Source organism: Lepidochelys kempii, chromosome 25, assembly GCF_965140265.1.
Source record: "Lepidochelys kempii isolate rLepKem1 chromosome 25, rLepKem1.hap2, whole genome shotgun sequence".
In the NCBI taxonomy this organism is placed as follows: Eukaryota; Metazoa; Chordata; order Testudines; family Cheloniidae; genus Lepidochelys; species Lepidochelys kempii.
Window position 1 is genome coordinate 2,575,155 of NC_133280.1, and position 17,697 is coordinate 2,592,851.

Consider the following 17,697-nt stretch of genomic DNA (forward strand, 5'->3'; position numbering starts at 1 on the left):
TGGTGCATATATGCTATTACTTTAAAAAAAAAACTGTTAAAAGAACATTATGATTGTCAAGTCAAGCTCTCAAAAGTTAGGAAATAACAGAAGTATGGTTTCCTGTGTAGCCTTAATTCTGTTTCCTTGTGTATATGAATTATGATGAGTTTTTAATTACATGATCACATACTATTTCCCCCAACTATTTTAGCTGCAAGCCTGGAGCAAACTCTACTAAGGAAAACACAGATGGGAAACAGCGATTTTGGTAGTTTATAATTTGACCAAATGTGGGTGGATTTTTCTTGGGAAGAGCAAAAGACCCCAAGACTAACTCCCTGTCTAATTTCAAGCTCCTGATGTAAACCATGGAGACATCAGTTCTTTTAAAAAAATAGTAAGAACAAAATGTTTATAATGGAAAATGATAAGGAATCTAAAAACCTGGTGTCTGAACTGTGTGACTTTGTCCTCACCCACGACTATTTCACATTTGCAGACAATGTATACCTTCAAATCAGCGGCACTGCCATGGGTACCCGCATGGCCCCACAGTATGCCAACATTTTTATGGCTGACTTAGAACAACGCTTCCTCAGCTCTCTTCCCCTAACGCCTCTACTCTACTTGTGCTACATTGATGACATCATCATCTGGACCCATGGAAAAGAAGCCCTTGAGGAATTCCATCATGATTTCAACAATTTCCATCCCGCCAGCAACCTCAGCCTGGACCAATCCACACAAGAGATCTACTTCCTGGACACTATGGTGCTAATAAGCGATGGTCACATAAACACCACCCTATACCGGAAACCTACTGACCGCTATTCCTACCTACATGCCTCCAGCTTTCATTCAGACCACACCACATGATCCATCGTCTACAGCCAAGCTCTAAGATACAACCGCATTTGCTCCAACCCCTCAGACAGAGACAAACACCTACAAGATCTCTATCAAATATTCTTACAACTACAATACCCACCTGCTGAAGTGAAGAAACAGATTGACAGAGCCAGAAGAGTACCCAGAAGTCACCTACTACAGGACAGGCCCAACAAAGAAAGTAACAGAACGCCACTAGCTGTCATCATCAGCCTCCAACTAAAACCTCTCCAAAGCATCTACAAGGATCTACAACCTATCTTGAAGGACGACACATCACTCTCACAGACCTTGGGAGACAGGCGAGTCCTCGCTTACAGACAGCCCCTCAACCTGAAGCAAATACTCACCAGCAACTACACACCACACAACAAAAACACTAATCTAGGAACCTATCCTTGCAACAAAGCCCGTTGCCACTCTGTCCACATATGTATTCAAGGGACACCATCATAGGACCTAACCACATCAGCTACACCATCAGGGGCTCGTTCACCTGCACATCTACCAATGTGATATATGCCATCATGTGCTAGCAATGCCCCTCTGCCATGTACGTTGGCCAAACCGGACAAATGGAATAAATGGACACAAATCAGATGTCAAGAATTATAACATTCAAAAACCAGTCGGAGAACACTTCAACCTCCCTGGACACTCAATTACAGACCTAAAAGTGGCAATTCTTCAACAAAAAAACTTCAAAACCAGACTCCAACGAGAAACTGCAGAACTGGCATTAATTTGCAAACTGGACACCATCAAATTGGGCTTGAATAAAGACTGGGAGTGGATGGGTCATTACACAAACTAAAAACTATTTCCCCATGCTAATTTTTCTCCTACTGTTACTCACATCTTCTTGTCAACTGTTTAAAATGGGCCATCCTGATTATCACTACAAAAGTTTTTTTTCTCCTGCTGATAATAGCCCACCTTAATTGATTAGTCTCATTAGACTTAGTCCTGGTCTACACTACGAGTTTAGGTCGGATTTAACAGCGTTAGATCTGTTTAGCCCTGCACCCGTCCGCACTACGAAGCCATTTTTTCTGACTTTTAGGGCTCTTAAAACCAGTTTCTGTACTCCTTCCTAATGAGGAGATTAGTGCTGAAATTGAACTCGCTGGGTCAAATTTGGGGTAGTGTGGACGCAATTCAATGGTATTGGCCTCCGGGAGCTATCCCAGAGTGCTCAATTGTGACCACTCTGGACAGCACTCTCAACTCAGATCATAGAATCATAGAATCATAGAATATCAGGGTTGGAAGGGACCCCAGAAGGTCATCTAGTCCATCCCCCTGCTCGAAGCAGGACCAATTCCCAGTTAAATCATCCCAGCCAGGGCTTTGTCAAGCCTGACCTTAAAAACCTCTAAGGAAGAAGATTCTACCACCTCCCTAGGTAACGCATTCCAGTGTTTCACCACCCTCTTAGTGAAAAAGTTTTTCCTAATATCCAATCTAAACCTCCTCCACTGCAACTTGAGACCATTACTCCTCGTTCTGTCATCTGCTACCATTGAGAACAGTCTAGAGCTATCCTCTTTGGAACCCCCTTTCAGGTAGTTGAAAGCAGCTATCAAATCCCCCCTCATTCTTTTCTTCTGCAGGCTAAACAATCCCAGCTCCCTCAGCCTCTCTTCATAACTCATGTGTTCCAGTCCCCTAATCATTTTTGTTGCCCTTCGCTGGACTCTCTCCAATTTATCCACATCCTTCTTGAAGTGTGGGGTCCAAAACTGGACACAGTACTCCAGATGAGGCCTCACCAATGTCGAATAGAGGGGAACGATCACGTCCCTCGATCTGCTCGCTATGCCCCTACTTATACATCCCAAAATGCCATTGGCCTTCTTGGCAACAAGGGCACGCTGCTGACTCATATCCAGCTTCTCGTCCACTGTCACCCCTAGGTCCTTTTCCGCAGAACTGCTGCCTAGCCATTCGGTCCCTAGTCTGTAGCTGTGCATTGGGTTCTTCCGTCCTAAGTGCAGGACCCTGCACTTAACCTTATTGAACCTCATCAGATTTCTTTTGGCCCAATCCTCCAATTTGTCTAGGTCCTTCTGTATCCTATCCCTCCCCTCCAGCGTATCTACCACTCCTCCCAGTTTAGTATCATCCGCAAATTTGCTGAGAGTGCAATCCACACCATCCTCCAGATCATTTATGAAGATATTGAACAAAACCGGCCCCAGGACCGACCCTTGGGGCACTCCACTTGATACAGATGCACTGACTCGGTAGACAGGAAAAGCCCCGTGAACTTTTGAATTTCATTTCCTGTTTGGCTAGTGTGGTGAGCTCATCAGCAGAGGTGACCATGCAGAGCTCTTCAGCACAGGTGACAATGGAGTCCCAGAATCACAAAAGAGCTCCAGCATGGACCGAAGGGAGGTACTGGATCTGATTGCTGTATGGGGAAACGAATCCATGCTATTAGAACTCCGTTCCAAAAGATGAAATGCCAAAATATTTGAAAAAATCTCCAAGGCATGAAGGACAGAGGCTATCACAGGGACCTGCAGCAGTGCCGTGTGAAACTTAAGGAGCTTAGGCAAGCCTACCAAAAAATCCAAGAGGCAAATGCCCGCTTGGGGTCAGAGCCCCAGACATGCCGCTTCTATGATGAGCTGCATGCAATTCTAGGGGGCACCCCTACCACTGCCCCACCCCTGTACGTGGACTCCTGCAAGGCGGGAGTCTCACGCAATAGGGATGAAGATTTTGGGGATGAGGAAGATGATGAGGAGGGGGAGGTTGAAGATAGTGCACACCAGGCAAGCGGAGAAACCGTTCTCCCCGACAGCCAGGAACTGTTTATCACCTTAGAGCCAATACCCTGCCAACACTCCCAACCCGGGCTCCCGGACCTCGAAGGCAGAGAAGGCAGCTCTGGTGAGTGTATCTTTGTAAATATAATACACGGTTTAAAAGCAAGCATGTTTAATGATTAATTTGCCCTGAAGACTTGGGATGCATTCACGGCCAGTACAACTACTGGAAAAGTCTGTTAATGTGTCTGGGGATGGAGCGGAAATCCTCCAGGGACATCTCAGTGAAGCTCTCCTTGATGTACTCCCAAAGCCTTTGCAAAAGGTTTCTGGGGAGGGCAGCCTTATTCCGTCCTCCGTGGTAGGTCACTTTACCATGGCAGGCCAGTAGCATGTAGTCTGCAATCATTGCATAACAAAGTATGGCAGCGTATGGTCCCAGTGTTTGCTGACATTCAAGCAACATCTGTTCTTTATCTCTCTGTGTTATCCTCAGGAGAGTGATATCATTCATGGTCACCTGGTTGAAATAGGGGAATTTTATTTAGGGGACATTCAGAGGTGGCTGTTCCTGCTGGGCTGTTTGCCTGTGGCTGAACAGAAATCATCCCCGCTGTTACCCATGCGTTGGGGGGAGGGATAAAGTGATCATCCCAGAGAATTGTGTGTGGGGGGAGGGGGGGTTAGTTGGGTTTGTGCTGCATGTTAACCCGAAAACCGCAGCCCCTCCTTTTAAATGGCCAATCCAACGGGTGCTTGGTATGGGAAATGGGGGCGCTGCTGTTTGAAACCATTCCCACATGGTAGGAAGGTTAAAGAAGCCAAAAGACTGTGGCTTACCATGGCTGTCTGCAAGCCGAATTCTGTTGCCCGCCGGCCCTGCATGTGTGATCTCTCACACTATACCGGCAGGCCCTTGATATAAGAGGCAAAATGCGACCTTGTAAAGAAACCACACGTGCTATGTAATGTTAACAGCTTGGCTCACCATCAAAGAGTCTACCCATTGTTCTCTAAAATGTCTCTTTTTAAAGACTAATCTCCCTTTTTTCCCTCCTGCAGTGGCAAATGTTTCAATGCTCCCCCTATCATCTCGGTCCCAGAGGCTATCAAAGATTAGAAGCCGAAAAAAACGCACTCACAATGAAATGTTCTCTGAACTCATGCAGTCCTCCCATGCTGAAAGAGCCCAGCACAATGCATGGAGGGAGACAATGTCAGAGTCCAGGAAAACACAAAATGAAGGTGAGGAGAGGAGGGACGAGCGAGAGGAGAGGAGGGACGAGTGACAGGAGAGGTGGCATCAGCATGATGAGAGGAGGCAGGATGCAATGCTGAGGCTACTGGAGAATCAAACTGATATGCTCCAGCGTATGGTTGAGCTACAGGAAAGGCAGCAGGAGCACAGACCGCCACTGCAGCCCCTGTGTAACCAATCGCCCTCCTCCCCAAGTTCCATAGCCTCCTCACTCAGACGCCCAAGAATGCGGTGGGGGGACCTCCTGGCACCCAACCACTCCACCACAGAGGACTATCCAACAACAGAAAGCTGGCATTCAATACGTTTTGAAATGCAGTGTGGCCTTGTCCTTCCATCCTCCCCTCCTCCTCCACCCCACCCAGTGCTTCCCTCCTCCCTCACCCCTCCCGGGCTACCTTGGCAGTTATCCCCCCATTTGTGTGACAAATTAATAAAGAATGCATGATTTTGAAACAACAATGACTTTATTGCCTCTGCAAGCGGTGATCAAAGGGAGGCGGGGAGGGCGGTTTGCTTACAGGGAAGTAGAGTGAACCACGGGGGCGGGTTTTCATCAAGAAACAAACAGAACTGTCACACCGTAGCCTGGCCAGTCATGAAACTGGTTTTCAAAGCTTCTCTGATGCGCCGTGCGCCCTGCTGTGCTCTTCTAACTGCCCTGGTGTCTGGCTGTGCATAATCAGCGGCCAGGCGATTTGCCTCAACTTCCCACCCTGCCATAAATGTCTCCCCCTTACTGTCACAGATATTGTGGAGCACACAGCAAGCAGTAATAACAATGGGAATATTGGTTTCGCTGAGGTCTAACTGAGTCGGTCAACTGCGCCAGCGTGCTTTTAAAAGTCCAGATGCACATTCTACCACCATTCTGCACTTCATCGGATGCATAGAATGGAACATACAGTAAGAAGCTATATATATATATATATATATATATATATATACAGAGAACATGAAACGGTGGAAGTAGCCATACCAACTGTAAGAGGCTAATTAATTAAGACGAGCTATTATAAGCAGGAGAAAAAAACTTTTGTAGCGACTTACCTAGCTGTGAGGATGGCAGTGAGTCGACCGCTGCCGCTCCCCCATTGACTCTGCTTCCGCCTCTCGTGAGCTGGAGTTCCAGAGTCGACTGGGAATGCATTCAGGGATCGATTTATCGTGTCTAAACGAGACACGATAAATCGATCCCCAATAGAGTAAACTCTGTTCTGTTGCACGAAAAGGAGAAGGAAAGAAACCTGCATCTTCTGGATTCCTACTTTTCCGGTATCAACTTTAAAGTATCACCATCACAGAGCTGTTGAAACTGTTTTTACATTTCTGCATTTCCTTTTCACATGTTGATGATTTATTAAGTGACAATTAATTTGAGGATGTTACTACTTGTTCCCCATCTTCTCAGGACTTATCACCATGAAAAAAAGAATAGGAGCAGTGAGATTGGAAAGGCGGCAGAGAAGTACTTTCAGTAAGTAAACTCCATGTTGGAGTTTGTTACAGCATACTTAAAAATGGGCACAAATATGCTTCTGATAAGTCATGCCTGAATAAATATAAATATATATATTACAATGTCAATGCATGCAAATGTGCAACCTACTGATCCTTGGTTAGAGGATGGTTTCAGGATCTGAGTGTCTCCCTCTATCCGGCTTTGTAAAGAGGATGGGTTGGCTCCTGTAAATACATTTGCTCAGCACAATTTAATAAAAGTGACTTTTTATTCTTAAAGTAAGAGAATTGTTCTTACCTAGAAGTAATGAGGGGTAGAATCAGCATTTTTAACATCCTCATAAGGAGCTCTCCAGGAAAAGAAAAGTATTGCTTCTCCTGTGTAAAGAACAAAGATTGATCAGGCAGGAGAATCAGCTGGCAAGATGTAAATAATGGAAATATACACATTGTTCAAAGATAGAAAAATTACAGATTCTCATTCTTGCAACAGATCCCTAATTCCAACTTTGTATCTTTTTAAAAATCTGTTCTCTCCCCCCCACCCACCCCCATTGTCCAGTACTGGGACTGGCAATATGGACAACAAATAGAGTGTAATAAAATGAAGGCAAAGATGGAAAAGGATGTTAGACTACTGCACTTGAAGGAGTCATTGGAAGTACACTGTCCCCATGGTCCTGTAGCAATAATCAGAATCACTTTCTCAACAACTATTAGTAATATTAATTCCTGGACATTGTTGGTTATAGATGTAAGCAGGGTCTGAATGAATTCTTCCTTGACATCTAGCTGAGAGGGGGAGAGACTTCAAGAACAAACTGTATTTACATGTTTCAGAGTAGCAACCGTGTTAGTCTGTATCCGCAAAAAGAAAAGGAGGACTTATGGCACCTTAGAGACTAACAAATTTATTTGAGCATAAGCTTTTGTGAACTACAGCTCACTTCATTGGACGCATGAACATGAACACACCTACTCCGCTGAGATATCCAGCAGATAGAGTGGTGTAATCAACTTTGTTTGGTGTTGGCTTACAAATCACTTTAGTACTGAATGCAGGGGTAGTGAAATGCTGTTACCAGTGTTATTATTGTATGGATAAAGGGGAGTAGAACTGTGCTTAAGGTGTCCCAAATGAGGGGGGGTCACCCTCAGCTGAAAGGACCTCATTAAGCCAGGGGCTCGAATGCCAGAGCCCTGGGAAGGTAAGAAGGGTGGGGACAGGTATCCTAGCTAAAAGGATTGTACACCCTCCCCAAGGGTTCCCCTGGTCTGGTTTAACCTGTTCCTTCCCACTGTTCAAAGAAAGAGCTAAATAGGCTTCATGAGGAGCCTCTTTTGTTATTTTAAATGCTCCATCACTGAGAGCTGAAATCAGTTGAGATGGGGCAGTGTCTCTGCCCAGCCTTCAAAGAGCTGAAAATCACTAAGAGAGGGATGTGCAGAGGTCACAGCAGAGAGGCAGGTGGTAGCAGAAGGCGACTAACAGTGGGCTGGGGAATGAGTGGCTGGAGAGGTGGTGAGAAGAACGAGCAGCTAGTGAGGTTGCTGCTGGCTCCACCTGGCAGAAGGGTTACATGCTCTCAAGAAGTTGGGCCTTATTTGCATATGTAAAACAGGCAATTGCAAGTGACATCAAGTGCAATTGGGTGCAACCTTTTCACTAGTTGCCCAATGCACAAAATAAATTGTAGATCCACATGAGGGAGCAAAAGTAATCTGGTAAGCATATTGGTCTGGTCATCTATGTATTCAAAACTTTGAGACGCAACATAGGTGTCAGTCAGTGTTCTGGGTACCAACCCCATGCATTAAAAATCATAACATGAACGTGACTAAAGGACTGCCTGTAAATAGATCTGCCTAAGTGCCCCTCCCCCAGCATCCTTAATGAAGGAGGAACTATGGGCTTTGCAGCATGCCTGGAAGAGTAACAAAACTGGGATCTGGTAGACAAAGGCAGGGAGCAAGTTCCAAAAGCAAGAACCCTGCATGGATGACATCCTGCCAGTGGCTACGTCTCCTGTGTATCGAGGGTGTTCCAGTGCCTTTGGTGACCTCAACTGTGGCAGCGTGTCCTGGGGAGAAAGGCAGTTTCTCAGGTAATCAGGTTCCATTTAGGGTTTTATAGGTTAAAATCAACACCTTTAATTCTACTCTGAAGCTTATTGCACACCAGTGAATATCGCGGAGCACTGGTCTTATGAGTTCCCAGCATGCAATTCCACTTGAGTGGGCTGCAGCATTTTTCACTAGCTTCAGTTTCTGAATAGTTCCAAGGAAAAGCCCCACGTACAGCATTTTACAGCAATCTAATTTTGAGATGACAAAGATCGGGATAACTGTGGCATGGTCACTATTGGAGAAAAGGTCACATTCGTCTTACCAGGTGCAGATGAAGTGCTCTTCGCGATGGCCATTAGTGTCCTGCAGGTGCAACTCAGGATCTAACACACAGAATCATCATAGAATCATCAAATATCAGGGTTGGAAGGGACCTCAGGAGGTCATCTAGTCCCACCCCCTGCTCAAAGCAGGACCAATCCCCAATTAAATCATCCCAGCCAGGGCTTATTTAAGCACCTCTTCACATTTTAATCTAGGTGACAAACCGTGACACTAAACTGAATCACTGGGTTTATGTGTCTGAAGGCTGATTGAAAAGCTCGGTGTTCTGGTCTAATGCTATGTTCTCTTTTGGGTAAAAATAAATAAAATCCAAACAAAGCAGAAACATTTTGTTCTGGCATTTTTGAAATACAACAGTGACTTTTAGACTTGAAATAACTTTTCATTTAGAATTTTATTTGATTTTTCATTTAGTTGCTTTAAAAAGCCAAAAAAAAAAAAAAAAAAAAAAAAAAGCACAACCCTTGAGAATGAAACAAAGCATTTGGTTTAACCCAAAACATTTTTTCCTCAATTTTTTGTTTTGCCTCCAAACCAAAAAAGTTGATTATTTGCACAGCTCTACCCTGGAAATAGAGGTGCCTAAGGCAGGCCAGGCCTTTCTCACAAAAAATGGGGGGAGAGGTTCCCCCTGCACTCAATAGCCTAGTGATTAAAGCATTTACCTGGTACGTAGGAGGCCCAGGTTAAAATTCCTCCTCTGCCTGACTTATAGCAGGGAATTAAATGCAGGTCCCCCACCTCCCAGGTGAGTGTCCTACTCACTGGGCATTTTGGGCCTGGGCCTCTCTCAATCGCTCCTGTTAGAGCTGTTCCACTTTGCATCAAATACTTGAATCATAGAAGATTAGGGTTGGAAGAGACCTCAGGAGGTATCTAGTCCAATCCCCTGCTCAAAGCAGGACCAACACCAAATAAATCATCCCAGCCAGGGCTTTGTCAAGCCTGCCCTTAAAAACCTCTAAGGAAGGAGATTCCACCACCTCCCTAGGTAATCCATTCCAGTGCTTCACCACCCTCCTAGTGAAATAGTGTTTCCTAATATTCAATCTAAGCCTCCCCCACTGCAACTTGAGACCATTACTCCTCGTTCTGTCATCCGCTACCATTGAGAACAGCCAAGCTCCATCCTCTTTGGAACCCCCTTTCAGGTAGTTGAAAGCAGCTATCAAATTCCCCCCCATTCTTCTCTTCTAAATAATCCCAGTTCCCTCAGCCTCTCCTCATAATTCAAATGTTCCAGCCCCCTAATCATTTTTCAGAGTAACAGCCGTGTTAGTCTGTATTCGCAAAAAGAAAAGGAGTACTTGTGGCACCTTAGAGACTATTATGCTCTAATAAATTGGTTAGTCTCTAAGGTGCCACAAGTACTCCTTTTCTTTTTGCTAATCATTTTTGTTGCCCTCCACTGGACTCTTTCCAATTTTTCCACATCCTTCTTGTAGTGTGGGGCCCAAAACTGGAGACTATACTCCAAATGAGGCCTCACCAATGAGGAATAGAGGGGAATGATCACGTCCCTCAATCTGCTGACAATGCTCCTACTAATGCAGCCCAAAATGCTGTTAGCCTTCTTGGCAACAAGGGCACACTGTTGACTCATATCCAGCTTCTCATCCACTGTAACCCCTAGGTTCTTTTCTGCAGAACTGCTGCCTAGCCACTTGGTCCCTAGCCTGTAGCGGTGCATGGGATTCTTCCATCCTAAGTGCAGGACTCTGCACTTGTCCTTGTTGAAACTCATCAGGTATTTTTTGACCCAATCCTCTAATTTGTCTAGGTCCCTCTGTATCCTATCCCTCCCCTCCAGCGTATCTACCACTCCTCCCAGTTTAGTTTAGTGTCATCTGCAAACTTGCTGAGGGTGCAATCCATGCCATCCTCCAGATTATTAATGATTATTAATGCTCAGTCACTTCAATTATACATTTGACCTACTGGCTTTATGGCTTCAGCCTTAAATTTCTCTTTTCATTTTAGTTTTTGTTACACTAAAGTGCAGGGAACAAACAATAACTAATGTATATTTGCTAAGGATTTCTGGAACAATGTAAGTCATAAGATATTTTTGCAGCAGTACAGAAAAAGAATTAAATCACTAGGCCAATTTTACCCCTGGTGTAATTTCACTGGAGTCAATGGAATTACAACAGATTAATTATACCCCTAGCTTTCGAAGTGCAACAATATGCTATACCTTTCAATACCACACTATATACAATACAGTATAGCATACCTTCCAATACCCCACTGTACACAATATGCCAAAACTTTCCAGCCCACCACTGTCTACACTACAGCATACCTTCTAATACCCCACTCTGTATGCAGTATTTTCAGAGCTTGTAATTTATAAGCCCCTATTAGGTATCCACATATTGTAAGAGAAATAATATTGAAGTATGTATCCATGTAACATGCAGCCACAGCAGTCATGGGTGCAATAAGGTGACACTCAGGATCACTGCACGGCTGTTGTGTATTTGCACCTGGTGGGAGACAGCAGCTAACAACACTTTGTCCTTATCATTTCTTGGCAAACGCTTTGCAGTGGAAACATTGCCATCAATGCTACTTTCTGTATTTCCAATGTGAGCATGAAGTGGCTCTCTTGTTGCATAGCAAGCCCACCACAATGTTACTCTGGGAATAGGGCGAATACGCTGTAGCCCTACAGCAAACCAATTGAATGAGGTGTGTCATAAATAAAAAGGGAAGGGTCACCACCTTTCTGTGTACAGTGCTATAAAATCCCTCCTGGCCAGAAGCAACATCTTGTTACCTGTAAAGGGTTAAGAAGCTCAGCTAACCTGGCTGGCACCTGACCCAAAGGACCAATAAGGGAACAAGATACTTTCAAATCTTGAGGGGGGAAAGGCTTTTGTTTGTGCTCTTTGTTTACATGGTTGTTCTCTCTTGGGACTGAGAGAGGCCAGACAGGAATCCATCTTCTCCAACCCATCCTAATCTAAGTCTCCAATATTGCAACCAGTATAGGTAAGCCAGGCAAGGCGGGTTGGTTTATCTTTTGTTTTATGTGAATTTTCCCTGTGTTAAGAGGGAGGTTTCTTCCTGTTTTCTGTAACTTTAAGGTTTTGCCCAGAGGGGGATCCTCTGTGTTTTGAATCGGGATACCCTGTAAAGTATTTTCCATCTTGATTTTACAGAGATGATTCTTTTACCTTTTCTTTAATTAAAATTCTTCTTTTAAGAACCTGATTACTTTTTCATTGTTCTTAAGATCCAAGGGTTTGGGTCTGTGTTCACCTATACAAATTGGTGAGGATTCTTATCAAGCCTTCCCCAGGAAAGGGGGTGTAGGGCTTGGGGGGATATTTTGGGGGAAGACATCTCCAAGTGGGCTCTTTCCCTGTTCTTTGTTTAAAACGATGGTGGCAGCATACGGTTCAAGGACAAGGCAAAGTTTGTACCTTGGGGAAGTTTTTAATCTAAGCTGGTAAGAATAAGCTTAGGGGGTCTTTCATGCCGGTCCCCACATCTGTACCCTAGAGTTCAGAGTGGGGAAGGAACCCTGACATGGTGGCAGAGCGGTGGGATCATTTTTAGATCATTTTGAACCAGAAGCACAGCAGGATTTTAAAAGGTTTTGTAAAAGGTGATTGCAGCTGCAGAGTCTGTCTCTCTGCCTGGGGGACAGAGCAGCAGGCATAACAAAAGGATTTTTCTGTAGCCTGAGACCAGCTATCAGAAAAAAAAAAAAGGTATCAGGTTACAGCACAGCAAAATTTTACAAGCCAGGTTGCTTTTTTCTTTCTAACTCTCGGGTATAGCTAGGTTAAACACAGAGAGGTTAGAATGACAGAAAGCAATACCCAACAGAAACTGGAATTAGCCAGATCTGGGGCTGAGGAAAGACAAAAGGAACATAAAAGATGAGTAGAACTCAGACAGATGGAGATGGATGCACAAGCAGCCAAAGAAAATGAAAGGGAAGCTGCCCACAGGAGAGCTATGGAGGCAAAGGCTAAAAAAATGGAGGAGAAGAAAAAAGAGAGGAAGCATGAACTGGAGTTGGAGAAGGTAAGGGCTGAGCGGAATCTACTGGATAACCCAAACAATCCTTCCCCAACAATCCACAAATGGGAGCAACTATGTCCACAGTATGATGAATCCAGTGATATTGCTGAATATTTTCTCACCTTTGAGAGACTGTGCACACTCCATCAAATTCCTGAAACTCACAAGGTGACCACATTGGTCACAAAATTGACTGGAAGAGCACAGTACATATTCAATAAGATGCCTATTGAGGAGGCTTCTGACTATAATAAATTCAAGGATTTGGTTTTAAAACAATTTCAAGTTACACCTAAAACTTACAGAGTAAAATTTAGAGCCCTTAAGAAAGGACCTGGACTAAGTAATGTGGCTTATATAAACCAGATGAAGGATCTGTTAGATAAATGGGTCAAAGGAAGGGGGTAACTAGCATTGAAGGAATGTGTGATTTGATGACTCAGGAGCAATTCCTGAATATGTCCAAGGAGGATATAAAACAGTGTTTATGGGGTAAGAAAATGGACTCAGCAGAAAGTCTTGCTTCTTATGCTGATCAATACGAGCAGTCCCAGACCACCAGAGAGGCGGGGCAAACTGGAACAAAACAAGTGGAGGGAGGAGAGAGAAACAACCCTGGTTGCAGTTGAAACGGATACCAGAAGGGACACCCCCAGACCACACCCTACTACTGGGGGCAGCCCAAGGTCCCAACTACACCCCAAGGAACACTCCAGACACCTTATCATCCTGCCACACCGTTCTCCAGCAACCCACTTCGCCCCAGTGACCCATCAGCTCAACAATGTTTTAAATGTAACAAGCCGGGGCATGTAAAGGCCAACTGCCCCAAGAACTCCAACAGATTACAGTTCATTGCACCAGAATCACACCAGAGGTCCTCAGGCCCAGATACCTCCCAGATACCCTCAGAGCAGAGGGAAGCTGTGAGTGTGGGCAGGAAGAAGGTCACAGGGTGTAGGGACACCGGAGCACAAATGTCGGCTATCCATGCTTCCTTAATGGACCCCAATTTAGTCAACCCAGAGGTCCAAGTGATGATTCAACCTTTCAAGTCAAGTCCAGTTTGGCTAATGTACATGGCAGAGGGGCATTGCTGGCACCTGATGGCATATATCACATTGGTAGATGTGCGGGTGATCGAGCCTCTGATAGTGTGGCTGATGTGATTAGGCCCTATGATGGTGTCCCCTGAATAGATATGTGGACACAGTTTGCAACGGGTTTTGTTGCAAGGATAGGTTCCTGGGTTAGTGTTTTTGTTGTGTGGTGTGTGGTTGCTGGTGAGTATTTGCTTCAGGTTGGGGGGCTGTCTGTAAGCAAGGACTGGCCTGTCTCCCAAGATCTGTGAGAGTGATGGGTCGTCCTTCAGGACAAGTCATAGATCCTTGATGATGCTTTGGAGAGGTTTTAGTTGAGGGCCGAAGGTGATGTTTAGAGACTAACAAATTTATTTGAGCGTAAGCTTCACCCCCAACTAAAACCTCTCCAACGCATCATCAGGGATCTACAACCTGTCCTGAAGGACGACCCATCACTCTCACAGATCTTGGGAGACAGGCCAGTCCCCCAGTACTGTTCCTCACATGTTCTTGTCAACTGCTGGAAATGGCCCACCTTGATTATCACAACAAAAGGTGGGGGTTTTTTTCCCCTCTCTCTCCTGCTGGTAATAGCTCACCTTACCTGATCATCTTGTCACAGTGTGTATGGTAACATCCATTGTTTCATGTTCTCTATGTATATAAATCTCCCCACTGTATTTTCCACTGAATGCATCCGATGAAGTGAGCTGTAGCTCACAAAAGCTTATACTCAAATAAATTTGTTAGTTTCTAAGGTGCCACAAGTCCTCCTTTTCTTTTTGGGGAGGGGCATGTGACCATTCCTGCCCCTCCCTAGCATCACCTTTTATGGTAGCAATACCGCAACCCCCTCACGATAACCTTGTGACCCCCCCCCAACTCCTTTTTGGGTCAAGGCCCCTACAGTTACAACACCGTGAAATTTCAGATTTAAATAGCTGAAATCATGAAATGCATGATTTTTTAAATCCTTGACTGTGAAATTGTCCAAAATGGAACATGAATTTGATAGGGCCCTAGCCCTGGGGCACATGGGCTCATTGGGCACGGGAACACAGCAAACTGAACCTCAGTGGGTCATTGGGCACAGACGCTCAGCAGGCAGGGAGACTCCCTCCAAAGCTCAGCAGATGTGTCAGATGGGGTGTCACTGGGCCCTGAGAATCACCAGGCTTGGGGCTTGCTCCACTTAAGTAACCAGCTTATCTCTGCTATGGGCAGCATGCTGGGAGACATAATTGAAGTGACAGACATTTCTAAATCCTGCCAGATTAAATAAGGTTGTTCCAGAATGAGCGGAGCTCTGAGAGGTAACAACCAAACAAAGGCGCCTCTCAGCTACCTAGCATCAGAGCCAGCTAAAATAATGCCTTTGTCAAAAATCGGGAGAGAGTTGTTGTATATTCTAAGAGAACCAATGAATCTAACACATATTTTTAACTTTATGTTATTCATTAGCACTGCATCAGAGCCAGATTCCTTGTCCATGGTCCAAAGGGTCCTGGGAAATGCTGAAAGATCGGATTAGTACATTACATTTTGGCTCAGTTAATTCCTCTACAAGAAGCTCACAGACAAGAGGCAGCATGATGGCAGGTATCAGAAATTGCTAAATTCTAATCCCACCTCTGCCACTGACTAGTGGTGTGGCTTTGGGCAAATCTCTTCATCTCAGTTGCCAGATCCCTATAATGGGGCTCACTATTTATTGACACACTTCCCAGAGCTGGTGGGAGGATTCCTCAGACTTTGGACAGAGATGTAAAGCGCTATGCATGTGCTAAGTACTATGACAACAGAACCTGGCTCATTTGCACAGTGGAGAAAATCCTGCCCCCAGCAGCGAGCCTGAGTAACTGAACCAGGAACAGGGCAGATGTGTGGAGAGGGGGTGGTGAAATGAACTATTCCCCAAGGCTGCTGTAGCTCCTTGGTGGAGTAACTTGGCGTAGCCTCTCCCAGGGAAAGACCAGACAGCACTGGGTAAGCTAGCCCTGCCTCTCCCCTTACCTACCCATGTCATAGAATCATAGAATCATAGAATATCAGGGTTGGAAGGGACCTCAGGAGGTCATCTAGTCCAACCCCTTGCTCAAAGCAGGACCAATCCTCAACTAAATCATCCCCCAGCCAGGGCTTTGTCAAGCCTGACCTTAAAAACCTCTAAGGAAGGAGATTCTACCACCTCCCTAGGGAATCCATTCCAGTGCTTCACCACCCTCCTAGTGAAAAAGTTTTTCCTAATATCCAACCTAAACCTCCCCCACTGCAACTTGAGACCATTACTCCTTGTTCTGTCATCTGCCACCACTGAGAACAGTCTAGATCCATCCTCTTTGGAACCCCCTTTCAGGTAGTTGAAAGCAGCTATCAAATTCTCCCCCCCCCCCCATTCTTCTCTTCTGCAGACTAAATAAGCCCAGTTCCTTCAGTCTCTCCTCATAAGTCATGTGCTCCAGCCCCCTAATCATTTTTGTTGCCCTCCGCTGGACTCTTTCCAATTTTTCCACATCCTTCTTGTAGTGTGGGGCCCAAAACTGGACACAGTGTCCTACACCTATCTGCACACTGCCAGACAAGGAGCCCTTGCAGAACTGGGCTGCATACCATGCTGGCTTGCCCTGTCCCCACCTTGTGCAATGGAACTGCACTGGTTCCTCAGACAGGGACACCGCCCTAGCAGAGGGAGGGGCAGGGTTTGCCCCACTGTGAGTGAATGATTTCTGTAGATCAGTAAGTGGAGAAACGTTGAGACTGCATGGAGGATTCCCCACCAAAGGGGCCTTTAGTCTGGCAGTTGCAGTTTAGGTTGGATTCCTATGCAAACCTTCAGGCTGTGCCAATCAGTACCTTTTGTGAAAATAAATAAGCATTAGTTCTAAGAGAGCCTGCTAATGGGCTGGCTCTGCGGCTACAGCTCTGCTGGGGAGCAGGGATGAGATGAGCGGGTGTTTTCCTCTGCACAATTCATAGTGGGAGGTTTAATTTAGTGCGGCTTAACACATTTCTACACAAAAGAAGTGTTATAGCAACAGCTCCTTTACACCAAAGAGTTTGAAACATCCCCCCCCGCCTGTGATCCCACCCCAATTTTTTTGCCCATACAACGTGTTTCTGCCACTTACCAGCTCTGTCAGCTCCAGAACGCTTAGCGAAAATCCGAGCAGGCATCCAGTTACAACAGAGAGCATCGAAAGAGTCAAGAGGCCATTCTTTCTCCAGAAAGCTCGGATCCAGTTCCAGATGGCCGAGCAGCTAACGGAAAGTGAGTTTAACAAGGCTTTTTTAATACGTTCCCACATGATCCTCTTCAGAGGTCCAGAAAGTTCCACTCCGAGCAAAATGTCTCTTTGATGCTGCTAATATTCCCAAGGTTGCTAGCAGTCATCATTAGTGATCTTTCTTGTTCTGCAGAATCATTTCCCTTTGCCAGGTTCAGAACCCACCAGAAACCAGATCAGAATCAGAGAACTCTCTCTCACATAATACCAAAGGGAGAACCAGTGTTATACTGCTATTTGGGACCCATTCGCCTTAATGGAAAGTGACATGTTAGACTAGTTAATCCAAGCTTTCTAGCTGGCTGGAAGAAAGGTTGATGACAAAAACATGCATAGGTTAACCCCTTCATTGCTATGTGGTTGCACCAGGTACACTCTCCGCAGCGCTCCCCGTGGACATGGAATCAGAGAGGTTAGAGGACGTTCACACTGCCCAGGAAGCTAGTCCTGGATGGTCGATCCTACAGAGCTTTCACTGGGGTGTACGAGCTTTGCACAGGGTCACAGGTTGAGCG

General features: G+C 45.4%; 1 protein-coding gene across 1 annotated transcript in view; it reads right to left on the minus strand.

Annotated features, from left to right (window-relative positions):
- The window catches only part of LOC140903308 (excitatory amino acid transporter 5-like), a 77,800-nt gene extending 60,597 nt beyond the window's left edge, over positions 1 to 17,203 (minus strand). The window contains exons 1-2 of the mRNA XM_073324406.1: positions 17,027 to 17,203; positions 6,665 to 6,744 (exon numbers count right to left, since the gene is read on the minus strand). Coding sequence (XP_073180507.1) covers positions 6,665 to 6,744; positions 17,027 to 17,203 — 257 coding nt within the window. The remainder of the gene's footprint in view (positions 1 to 6,664; positions 6,745 to 17,026) is intronic.
- Positions 17,204 to 17,697: the final 494 nt, after the last annotated feature.